At 42.8% G+C, this 12,418-nt stretch overlaps 1 protein-coding gene across 1 annotated transcript in view; it reads right to left on the reverse strand.

Annotated features, from left to right (window-relative positions):
- The window catches only part of MED13 (mediator complex subunit 13), a 51,756-nt gene that overhangs the window by 15,670 nt on the left and 23,668 nt on the right, over positions 1–12,418 (reverse strand). The window contains exons 4-11 of the mRNA XM_005525700.3: positions 9,958–10,103; positions 8,803–9,000; positions 7,760–7,954; positions 6,783–6,945; positions 6,360–6,470; positions 3,691–4,374; positions 954–1,170; positions 39–123 (exon numbers count right to left, since the gene is read on the reverse strand). Coding sequence (XP_005525757.1) covers positions 39–123; positions 954–1,170; positions 3,691–4,374; positions 6,360–6,470; positions 6,783–6,945; positions 7,760–7,954; positions 8,803–9,000; positions 9,958–10,103 — 1,799 coding nt within the window. The remainder of the gene's footprint in view (positions 1–38; positions 124–953; positions 1,171–3,690; positions 4,375–6,359; positions 6,471–6,782; positions 6,946–7,759; positions 7,955–8,802; positions 9,001–9,957; positions 10,104–12,418) is intronic.

A 12,418-nucleotide genomic window follows, 5' to 3' on the forward strand; every position in this document is an offset into this window, starting at 1 on the left:
CATAATTAAGATAGAGAGGAAAAAAAAAGCCTCTTTACCTTGTTTGACAGAAGGACTAAACAGAGACATTGCATCTTCTCCTTCATGGGACAGAACTGTTACACTGGATGTCCCATCCTCAGCCTATTAAAAAAGAAGAGTCAAGTTTGCTTAAATTAATGGGTGGGGTGGGAGGTATTTGATGAACTTGTGGGAATTCTGTGTCTGGAGAAGAATCAGGTTCTCATTACCCTGTGAGCTCAGCAGGGACAGCCTGGGGACTGCTGCTGCCTCAGGGGGAGCAGAGCTTGGGCTGCCAACACAGGGTTTGTCTTGGGGATAAATTTACAAAGCAAGTTGTGTATTCCTGCTACAACACCTTAAGGAAAAACCCTTGCTATCAGATGCTACACATTAACTGTACCTGTTCCTAAATGGAATGTATTCACACATAACTAATTCTAATAAGCAAATTTATTTCATAGACAAGCCCTCAGTGCAGTTTTATTTTCTCCTTTTCTGTAGGCGCCCTTCTGCTTTAAGTACAAGACTCACGTAGCTGCACTAAAGCACAAAAAAAAAGAATAAAAACTGCAATTCACTGGCCAGGGAACGAGTCAGGGCTCACCTCACCTACCCCCAGACCTTTCCACTCGTGAACAAAGCACTGGCCTTGTTCCTCCTCTCTCCCCAGGCACCTGCCAGCACCTATTTCCACAGGGAAGCCACTGAGCCAGACTGATCCAGCAGCTTTTTCCTCATAAACCCTGATACAGTGGCACCACCAGTGTGTCAAAAAAAAATTTAGGTGCCGTTACAGACATGCTGCTTAATTTCATTGATCATTTCTGCTAGAATATAATTTGTTTTTTAATTTGCTTCTAAATACATGAAGAGGATTTAAATTCTATCTGGTGCCTAAAGCAATTTGTTTTAATCTCATCACTGATTTGTAGCTTCACTCTTTTACTCACCTTGTGTTTCTTCCCCACTTCCCTCTCAATGTTCTGCCTGTCCTTTTTACTGTCAGGAAATAGGAATTCCACATCTCCATCCACAAAGGCATAAGGATCGATTTCAGGTTCCTGGTCAGCTTCCGTTGCTACAGCTGTTAAATATTGGTTTTTACTCTGATACTGTTGCACCAATTCATCTGAAACCTTCAAGGGTTTCCTACATTGCACCATTAATCTGAACAGAAGAAAAATAAAAATCACAAGATCATTTACTTAGCATTTATCATGGGGAATTATTTCTGCTATCACACAGCCTTTACAAGAACAACCTCATCTCTCCACTTTTTTCCTTCACACCCCAGCTTCAGAAAACTTTTAGGGATGAAGAATAAATCATTACTCATTTAATATCACCACCTTCCACACATCAGATCCAGCTCTGTGATTCATCCTGCCCCTCTCTCCTCAAGCACTGTCAATTCACATAAAGATTAGTAATTTATCCCAGGTCATGGCTGTCATTTATTATAAGGCACAAATGGATTCAACTCTCTACATCCACTGAAAGAAACTCACCAGGCTAAAGAATTACTCACTGCATTCCCAAAAAAAAACCCAAGCAATAATCACAAGTAAAGCACACAAATGCCACTGTGTTCAGGAGGCATTTATATCACTCAGATCAATACAAATGAAGCTTGCAGCACACTAGTACCTAATTTACTAATGAGAAAAATCAAACCACATTTGCCTTTATCAGCATTTTTCTTTTGTTAACATTCTGAGCCAAAACTGGAGCTGGTAAGTACACAGAAATTAGGGTTTTCTCACAGGAGTACTGGTTTCACAAATCTAATATTGCATCAGGAGAAGAAAAATATCGGCAAGGAAAAAACTGTTCTGATTATGAGCTGTAGATGTGCCCCTGAACCAGCTTTATTTTCTGTATCCTAGCATACAAAAGGCACCAGGTGAGGAAGGTGCTCCCCCAAACAAGGTGAGAAGTTCCTGCACATTCCTCTCAACTATAGAAACAGTTTGACTTTGTCACAGACACTCCCTAGACACAAACTGTCCCAAAAAATATCTCACAGCCAACAACAATGGCAAATCCATCCATGCTGCTCTTCCATGCTCAATAAACCAGTGTTCTAAATCCTGCAAAAATTGTCATCAGGAAAAATAAAAAGGCAAAAGAAGAGATGGAAACTACTATCTAGGAGTGGGGAATTAAATTAAACACCTCTGTTGTATTTTTGACCAGCACAGAGGAAGAGAAGTTAACAGCCAGATATCCTAGGGTTTTTTTGTAAATTGTCAAAACAAACTTGGAAAGACCACGTCTTGAAGAGAAAAAAGGAAACACCTCTCCTTATCTAATTGGCTGAAGTGAATTCAAGGCAGAGGAAAAAAAAGTACTGAAACATCCTATAAATGCACACGTTGAAAGAGTCTCTTAAACAGTGACCACAAAGAACACCTAAAACTGTGTGTGAGCAGAGCAACAGCTACAACACATTTACTCCTACTCCCAGCTTTCCTACACAGCTATTCCAGTGCTGCCACCAGTGGCTTCCCACTGCCAGCAACAGGACAAAAACCAACTCCAAGCTTCTGTCTTGTGAGTCGCTGCTCTTCCACCCCAAAATTCAGCACCCCAGCTCCTAAAATAAAACCTAAAGCTCTCAATAATTTGATACTGATCACAGTAAGAGTCTCCTTTTACCTGAACAGGAATAAGAAAATTTGGACCAAAAATAATCAACAGCAGTGCATGGACAGAGGCAGCTCTGGGTGCAGCCCTTAATTCCTCGATCACAGCCCTGAGCCCAAGTTTGTCACCTCTTCATGCACGTCCCAATCCTGTTAAGCTCTCCCTGCTATTAACAGCCCTGTCAGCACCTGTTGATTCCCAGTGCCATCCTTTTCTGGCAGCGTGTGCTCACAGGGAAGTGCTGTGAAACAGGGATGACAGGAACAATTCCCTGCTCACTCCAACAGCACAGGGACACAGCCCACAGGGCCAAGGGGGTCCGGTTCAGGGATTTTGTTCTTATGGTTTGGGGATTTGGTGGTGGTGATCCTTCCTGGGGGGTTTGTTTTCCCTCTAACTGGTAAAGCAAATTCATCTTGGCTCATACTGCAGTAAGACAGAGCTCAAACCTAAATTTTACCACTGAAACCACCAGTTTTATTTCCTCTGGTAGCTCTAAGCTCCAGAATTTATTAAAACTTAAAACAGTATCCAAAGTAACCAACTCCTTTATCCCAATGGAAACAAGCAGCAGAGCAGAATGTTTTACAAGCTGGGGCTTGTAATATCAGCTCTTTTAAGTGAAGACAAGAGCAGAAATAGGAGAAGAAACTTTAACAGGATCTCTGCAGCTGAGACCACCCATATTTTCTTCAAATAATGAAGAAAGCAAAGTGAAAAAATAATTTCTCTTTTTTTTTGGGGGGGAAGGAAGGGACTTAAGTCCCAAATAGGCATCATTTGTCTGCAGATTAATTTTATACTATAAAAATAAATATCGTTGCTGTAAGCTAAATCAGAGCTGAAATGAGAAAAAGCTGGAAAGTCTTGCTACAGATCTGACTGTGCTCTGTGCTCCCATTTCACAAGGACTGACTTCTTGTACCTAGAGTTGTGTTCACACCCTCGGCATTACCGCTCCTTATACTGAGAAACTCCTGCCTTTGGCCTTCCCATTCCCTCACTTCACATGTTGTTACTCCAGGATCAAGTACCACTTACTCTGTAACTGATGTTACATTTTCCTGTCCAGCAGGTATTACTGGATCCTCTCTCAACTTATCATTTGGAAGCTGGGGTGGTAAGAACTCCACATCCTTTTTCTTTGGAACTTTATAATACTTCCAAGTCGCGTCAGCTTCATCCTCCTCCAAATTGACGGCAGTGCCGACGTACATGGTGGGCTCTATAACCTCAGGGAACGCGGCTGGGAAAGGCTGGGACAGGCCATCGAGCCTGTCTTCCATTGCTTTTGTGGGGACCAAGGGGTCTGGCGTTGGCATCTGGTAGAAATGTTGACTCTGGGGCGTGGAGGGAGCTTTGGGCACCCCCTCGTCGGCGCCGTCGCAGGGGTGGGGGCTGAGCGGCGGCGGCTGCGGCGAGTTTGCCAGCTCGGCCCCGTGCAGCTGCGGGGGCTTCGCTCCGTCCGCAGTTCGGATATTGGCAAACCTCACTTGGCTGTCTGGTGCAGTCATCACAAGCCTCTGACTCGCTGAATCTGCCTCCATGGCAACATCATCACTGATAGATACACGATGATGAAAAGGAGTCAAAGGGCGTTTCTGTGGCTTATCCCCTTTGTCTTGCTTCTCATTTGTCTTGTGCTTCGGAGCCGCCGGCTGCTGGGGGCCCACAGGTGGGGCCTGCCCCTGTTGACCTGAATTTCTTGGTTTGAGATTTTTGTGCCTGCAGAATTAATACAGGGGAAAAGACTCCACATTAATCTTTCAAATATGTCTATGGTGTTCTTTCTCACTAGATAAGAACCTGCTTCTAGGCCATTAAACAGCCCATGAGAGACGTCTGAAACTGAAACCATTACGAAGTGAACCTGCCTCTTCTTTCTGACCAGAATTTGAGTGACTTGAGCAGCACTGTACCATTTTAGAACACCGTTTTTAAAATCGTTACATCTGTCCTATGAGCCAAACACACAAAGAATCCTCAGAATTAAGACAGTATTTTATAACTGCTTTAGCAGAAATAGATTGTCACATGAATACCTCATCACTTTTAACTCGTGCCAGCACTGATGAATCAGTAGAACAACGTAAGAATTAGTGAATGGCTTCTGGAATTCAAACACTGACACCAGCCAAGAGAGCTGCCCAAGCCTCACTGGGTTAAGGACTGGAAAATTAACATCAAGAACCAAGAAGCCAAGCTCACTCCTACAATAGCTATTTCCAAGCTATTACAAGGCTTTTGTAGCTGCTTACTTACAAATTTAGCAAGTGTGGGAAAAAAGAAAAATGCAGTGTCTCAACTGCATTAATACAGTTGGGTCTGTTCTGTGTAAATGCACTTGAGCTTAAACATTTCATCTGCAAGTTCAAGATGCCAACTTTCAGGATCATCTGACAGAATGAGGCACATGAAATACTGAAGTGTAGAATGAAATGTTTATGATTAAGCCATTGAAGGGCACGTATATCCTCAGTGCCTGGGAGTTCTTTGCCACTCTTCCATTAGCAAAGTTAAGCAGCACTTGTATTGAAAAAACAGGATTAGGTAGGGATAAAAGGTAAGAGGTATCAAAATCTATTTTTACTTTAAACTCTCACACACATCCACATGTTTTTCTCCACTTAGAATTCAAAACACATGGAATAATAAGGGGGTTTAGGTCTTTGCAATTTCTCTTTAGGCAATTACATATTTCTAATACACACCTCACATAGTTAAGTGATTGGTTTGCTCTTAACTAGTACTATCATAGCTACATTCTCCTTGAAAAGAACATTTAATCCTCCTCCACATCCCAGCTCTTCTCAGGACACAAGTATTTCCACAGAACTTTAACCAACCATTTCAATAAGGGAGTTAAAAAAATGCATTTCTCTCAAAATGCTACATCCTCCAGACAGTAATTTTTTTCCTAAGATACGAATATTCACAGCAAAGTAATCAGTGTAACATTTAAATCAGAGAAAGTGTTTAAACCTATTGTAACACTTCAGTCACCTAAAGATTAATATTCTGCCATAAGTACAGAAATTGAGAATTCAATGAAATTAATGTTTCCATTTATTTTTAATACCTGTATTAACAGTCTGTGGCATTGCAGCCTCAAAAAGGCTGTCTTATAAATACATATAGATATAGATATTTAATCACAGACTTTTTTGCCCTTTGTTTCAATCCCTTTTTTCCCCAGCTAATTTGAAAAACACACACTGGCATCCACTCCCAGAGGAGCAGTTTTCCACACAGCCACCCCTGGAATGCCACCCTTCCCAGACAGCAGGTTTGGAGCTTTTATTCTCAAGCTCATGATTAACAGCTTTCTCCCTTCAAGGCTAAAGCCACAGCCCTCTAGAAGAGGTGCTTTAATCTTAAATAAAGAGCATTCCCTTCCCATTCCCTGAGAAAGCTGCTCATGAGATGTTACTGCCCATATCCATATGGAATTCCAGCCCAGGACTCGGGAATTGTCCCTGCACTGCCAGCAGGCCCCCTCAGCCAATTCACTCAACTCCAACCTCTGCATTAACTTCTTGGGCAGAATTTCAAGACCTCCAATGACATTTAGGAGAGGAGATACAAGTTTTGTTCCAGCTTTCCTCCAAGCAGCTACTGCTTAATTACTCCTGCAGGAGCGATCAGGAGCCTCTCCTGAGCACTTCAGCCCCGCAAACATCACCGGGCTGCGCCTCTGCCAAGTGCTGTACCTTGAGCAATTGCAATTTGTCCTCTGCGTGGCTTCAACAAAATCCCAGGATGCCACCTTGTCAGCTGTCTCCTCCTCACACAAGCCATTTGATGTAGCAGAATACTTCCTCCTAGGATTCAATACCAGGAGAGTTATTTGGGAGCAACATATGCTCTTCTCTTATCTTCTGGCAAAGCTCAAGAGCAGTTTGGTGACAAGGGATTCAGCAAAGAAAGGATAAATAGCCTTTTCCTGACATATTAAACTGAGGACTAAGTAAATCATTCCTAAATAGTTAGGAGGAAAATGAACTTCTTTAGAAATGGTTTATTAGAAGAGTAAAGCACATTCCACCAGCAGTCACAGCATCTTTAAGAGAACTAATTGCTACAAGGAACACAAAAAATAATGGTATTTTTGGCTTCAGAGGATGAGTACATACTTGTTCTGTGCTCTGTTCATGTTGCACTCTTGCCAGACTCTGTCCACCACTTGGTTGGCCAGTTTTCTGGGGATCTTGCCACCGTGATGGCTGGTACTGTCCGAGATAAATCCGTCCGAAACCGAGGAAAACTTCACCCATTTCTGGGCAGACTGAGCATCAACTGAAAAGCAGCACCAGAGGAAACACATTCAGGCAGTGAGACGATGCAGTGTCTCTCACGCCAATTCAATCACCATAGGAAGAAAAGCATCTTCTTGACTCAGTGTTAGGAAATAAAAAAATACAGAAAATTCAGGAATAGTAGCAGATTATTATAGGAGATTTAAAAAAGCACCATTTATGTTTATGTTCTAAGTGAGCTGGATATTCTTTATCTTTGATGGAAGTGACCTGAAATAGAAAACAACTTGAGCAAAGCAAACATTATGATTTAAAAAAAGGGTTAAGCTTGAGTAACAGGAGATGATGGAAGGAAAAACCAAAACCTCTTCTGCACAATAAAATTTATATAAGTCACCTGAATTAATCAGTGAGTCTCACCTGCTGTGACCTAAGCTCCCCATAACCACTGCTCACACCCAGGACAGAGGGCACACAGGAAATTTAACTACAGCCAATCTTCCTGGACTGGGAGAAAACATCACCTTTCACTAATGACCATGGGCACAATGGGGGCTATGGACCTGTGTCAGAACACAGGCATGCATGAGGGGAAAAAACCCAAAACCTTCCCCAGAGCAATCTAAAGTACAATAACAAGACCAAGTACAACAGCAGCTAACAGAAGAGTTTGAGATCATTTTGCCCACAACTGGTGACACTGATTTTACTACAACAAACTCAGGTCTAAAGAAATGTGATTTTTCCTACCAAGCCAGCTGCACACAGAGCACCTGAATCCCCTGCAAATACTGCTGTGTTTGAAGGAGAAGCCATGGAAACAATTCTTTCATCAAAATTCAATTCCTTCCCACCTGTCTGAACTTCCTCCGGGGACGTGGGGGGAGTCAGGGTGACGGAGGACATGGCAGGGTCTCTGGTGGAAGCAGGCACTTGGTGGACCCCCAGGCAGGCAGTGGAGCAGTGGGGAGCCCCCACAGAGCTGGGAGCAGGGATGTCTGTCTGAGGGACCAGCACGAAGCACGCCGGGTACACCATCCTCACACCAGCTGCCAAGAGAGGGCATTGCCCAGTTAGTTACACTCAAAACCATCAAATGCATCATTTTAGCAGTCACTCCTAAGCTGACAGACCCTTTTTTACCTACTGCAGCATCTCCTTGGACAAAAAGCCTCTGTTGTCACCTCCACCTTTACTTGATTTGCTTTAAACAGAAGATTTGGGTGAATGAATTAAAAGGGTTTTGAATACACAGGCAGAGACACCCACATGCTGCTACCTGCCTCTGTCACTTTGTTTTATAAAGGCTGCAAAAATCCTTTTTAGTATCATGTAACACTGCCAACATCCCCAGCAGCATGAGGGTCTCCAGCCATCACTGCACTACAGGCTTCTCACAGAGAAGGGATCACATTTGCTGGCAAAACAGAGGTCACCAGCCCACAGCAGAACAAACCACTGCCATCCAGGGGCTGGGATTTTGGAAAAACAGCAGATAAAGGCAGTGCCTGAGTACATCAGGTTCTCCAGGACTGTGGCTTTGAAGACATCCCTAAAAGACAAATCTGCTCTGTTTGAATTTGCACGGACTCTGAAACAGCACAACCTGATTTCTATGCAGCTCACACGTCAACAGTGAGCATCCAGGGTTTTTTTTTTTACTCTCTTATTTTTATTTTTTTTTAAATCTTGCACATAAGAAAAAGACCTCCTACTAATGGGTCTGCAAAATCCACTTTGAGCAGCAACTCATCATAGATAGTCCTGAGCATCAAACAGGGAAACCAAACCCAACAACCACTGGTGCAAAGGAATCAAATGGGGTCACTTCTGCATTCAGAATTTTGCAGGTTTAATTATCTAGCTTATTTCAGTAATTAAAGGTAATCAGGCTCACCAACAAGGACTTCAACAGCAGCTAAAGAATCATCCTCCCAATCCATTTCTTCTTGTTTTTCCTCAGATCCCTCCTTCAAGTTGGATGTGACAGGGTAGAATTGCTTCCACTCCCCAATCAGCTTTTTTGTGGATGAATCAGAAAGCTTGAAGGACTGCCCTGTGAGTGTGCCATTCAACCCAAAGGGGCTCAGGATAACTAGAACAGAAATAAAAATCCATTGGAGATGATATCAACCCCCTAAATATTTCAGCCACATCAAATAAACAACTTACCATGGGTAAGTCAAAATGCAGCTCAATAATGATTTATACTACCTGAGTTTTTGGTAATAGGTTCACATGGTTAAATTTATAGGTGCTGTAAGAATTGAGGAACCACAACTACTACCAATTAATAATTCAAACAAGTAATGGGCAAATTTTCATCTTGGCTTGCAAGGAGTCTCAGGTATAGGTGGGATAAAGAAACACTTCCAAATCCTGGCAGAGTTTAGGTGTTTCCTCATCCTTTCATTCAGGTGTTACAACTACAGGGAATACATAGGGAATCATCTGTTTCATGTTTAGTCTTGTCCATAGTGGGGAAGCACAGCTGCTGTTAAGTTGCATTCAGGGAAAAAAGCAAGTTTGGGCACTGAACATTACTAAAGGTGTGTGGCCATGCAGGAGAGGTGATTTCTGCAGGGAGGGATCACACAGCCCCACTGACCAGACTCAGGCCCCAGCACTCCTCTGTCTTCCAGAGCACAACCTGCATCTGCTGGGGGAACCACAGGGATTCACAGGCAAGGAAGAGCCAAGTGAAAAGGGGAGGGGGTGTGAACAGGTTAAATACACCGAGCCAGAAATGGATTTCTGATAGAGGGTTGGTGAAGGTATGTGGGGGTTATAAGGTTGAAACAGCAAAATATTTAAATCACCAATAGGACGGTACTTGGAAACGGTGTCATGAGGACAAATGACTCAACTACATGCCAAGAGATGAATATGCAAACGCTCCACCTGCAGAAGGGCCAGGACACAGCACCTGACTGTGTGAGGACAGGGGACAGCTGGGGACAGCAGGACACACTCTGCCCCCACTGCCAGCCTGCCCCACGCCCTCAGGGAGCAGCCAGAGGATGACTGCAGGTGCCACAAGCAGCAATCCCACCTTGGAAGGGGCTGTTGGACTGCTGGGCCAGGGTGAGGTGCTCCTCGCTGAGCAGGTACACGGGCTGGTGCTGGCTGATCTCCACGCTGGTGCACACGTTGCTGTCCCCATGCAGGAAGAAGGTGAATGAGCAGGACAAGTGCTCACTGCAAAGGCAACAGCAGAAAATAAGTCTGAAGTACAGAATTTCAGTAAGCTGGTCTCTTTTTTGGTAGTTTGAAGGCATTCCCTGACAATATACTCATTAAAGGAACCAACCAAAACACCCTTCTATGTAAATAGCAATAAAATGCTAAATATATATTCCCTTTACAAACCCAAAGAAAAATCAGTTGAAAAACAACAGGCACTAAGTTTTCAATTTCTTCAGTCTGACACTTTATATTTTGCTGTCTTGAGGAAATTTAAAACTTGTATCATTTTTTACAAGACAAAAACCTGTAATTTAATATTTTTATACCTTATGCATTTATTTAAAATATCTAGAAATACCTCTGAACATATTTTATTTTTAATGAGGTCATATCTAGGTTGTTCTGTCACAGCTCCACTAAGCAGAATTTAATATCAGCCAACAAGTCACTTATTTAAGAGCAAGAAGAATGGCAACAGCTTTGAGAAGTGGTTTTGTCTTGTTATTTAAATTGAATCTTATCTTCGTGTTCTTGAAGCCAATCAAGTAACTAAAAATGAAATCCCATACCTACACACAAAAGGGAAGATACAATCAATTTAAAAAAACCAGGCTTGAGACATTCTTAATTAAAGTCATTAAGGCAAGTGTCAATGTTTAATAGCAGATGTTTCACTGACAGTGTCTCTCATGGTCCAGAGTTTTAGGGGAAAAAAAGACCAACAGACTTGAACAGCAAATAACTCCCCAATAATGAACATTTCTCCTTCCTACAACTCTGGTTTAAATGCTGTATCTCAGTGCCCTGTACAGTTATTAGTGAGCAGCTACATGAAACCTTTTACTCCTCATGATCACTCTGCAGAGAATTTCTAATTTTTGGGGCTCTGCTCCCTATTGTTGTTACATATACAGCTGACCCCTGCAAGAACAACCAGGAAAACATTTCATGTTGCATCCACATCAACTCCATGATTTATGTGAAACATATTTCACCAATTTTAATTAAAGGGCAGGAAGAAAGGAAGGCAAAACCAAGCAGATCCCCGTCAGAAGTGGCACATCCTCACACCTGCCTGAAAAGCTTTTCCCCCCTTTTAAAGAAGCTGTACAGGTACAACATTCCTCAGTTACAGTGGCTAGAAGTTATCCCAAGTGTCTGCCAGACTGATGCACTCCAGCAGGAAAACAGCAGATGTTTAGAAGCAGAAGAAGCTGCTCATTTGGACCTTAAATTAGGTCCAACATCACGGCCAGAGAAGGACCAAGGTCAAGGAGAACCTGAGAAGAACTTTATAAAGTGCTGGTGAGAAAATAAATCTTCCTTTGTAAGGAGGGAGCAGCAAAACCCTGCTCAGTCTCAGGGAATAAAGATATCAAGTCACAGGAAACACTGGTCTTAGTCAGTCAAAACAGCAGATACTTTGCATGATCCAATGGAAAAGACACTCCATGAACTGCTGCAGCCTAAAAATGAATGCAACACCACTGTGCCCCAAAAATACAACCTGATCCCACCACCCAGGATGGCATGAAGGCTCTGGGACATTGGTGTTCCTTAGTCTAAAAGCCAGTTTGGCATTCCTGAGAAAGACACAAACAGCTCCAGGGCAGGGAGAACCAACAGGAACAACCCCATTAAAACACAACCTCCACTGCTGAGGGTACTGGGAACATTTTCAGTGCCATTTTCAAGATGCTTTTTTCCCAGAGGGAGATGGTGGGATGTGGCGCAGCAAGGGGAAGGAAAACTTCCTGGAATTGGCACAGTCCATTCAATCCTTGGAAATGGATATGGGTTGGTTCACTCTCACGCCCAAAGCCTCAGAGTCATGGAGAAGGTGGAACAGTGACAAAAACACAGCAGATTTAAAACTGAGGACCAAAACCACTCAAAAAGGATGAGAGAACCGTCAGAGTGCTCATGGAGGAGCAGGAAGAACAGCACGTTTTTATTCCAGCACCTTAAAGCAAGAGTTGGTGTGACCCCACTGAGGAGCTGCTCTGAGGGAAAACAGTTCTCCAGCTTTCAGCTTTAATTGTGTTTTAGGAGCAAAAAAAGGTAAGATCTGAATGAATTATAAACTGCTTCATAACAGCTGAAACCCCACAGTGCTCAGGAATCCCAGGGAAGTTACATTTCCAAAATGCAGTGAGGATGGAGCTAAGCATCTTGTTGATGACTTCAAGTGTAACAAGTCACGTGGGCAGGACACACCACTAAATTCCAGTATGGAAATCTGATTAAACTTTAATCCTTATGCAAATGGTGGAAGACTGATTTTCAAACTGAATTTTATTTTCCAAACCATACTGGATGTTTTAGGG

Source organism: Pseudopodoces humilis, chromosome 23, assembly GCF_049639895.1.
Source record: "Pseudopodoces humilis isolate 2021_Gansu_Grassland_sample_001 chromosome 23, ASM4963989v1, whole genome shotgun sequence".
NCBI lineage: Eukaryota > Metazoa > Chordata > Aves > Passeriformes > Paridae > Pseudopodoces > Pseudopodoces humilis.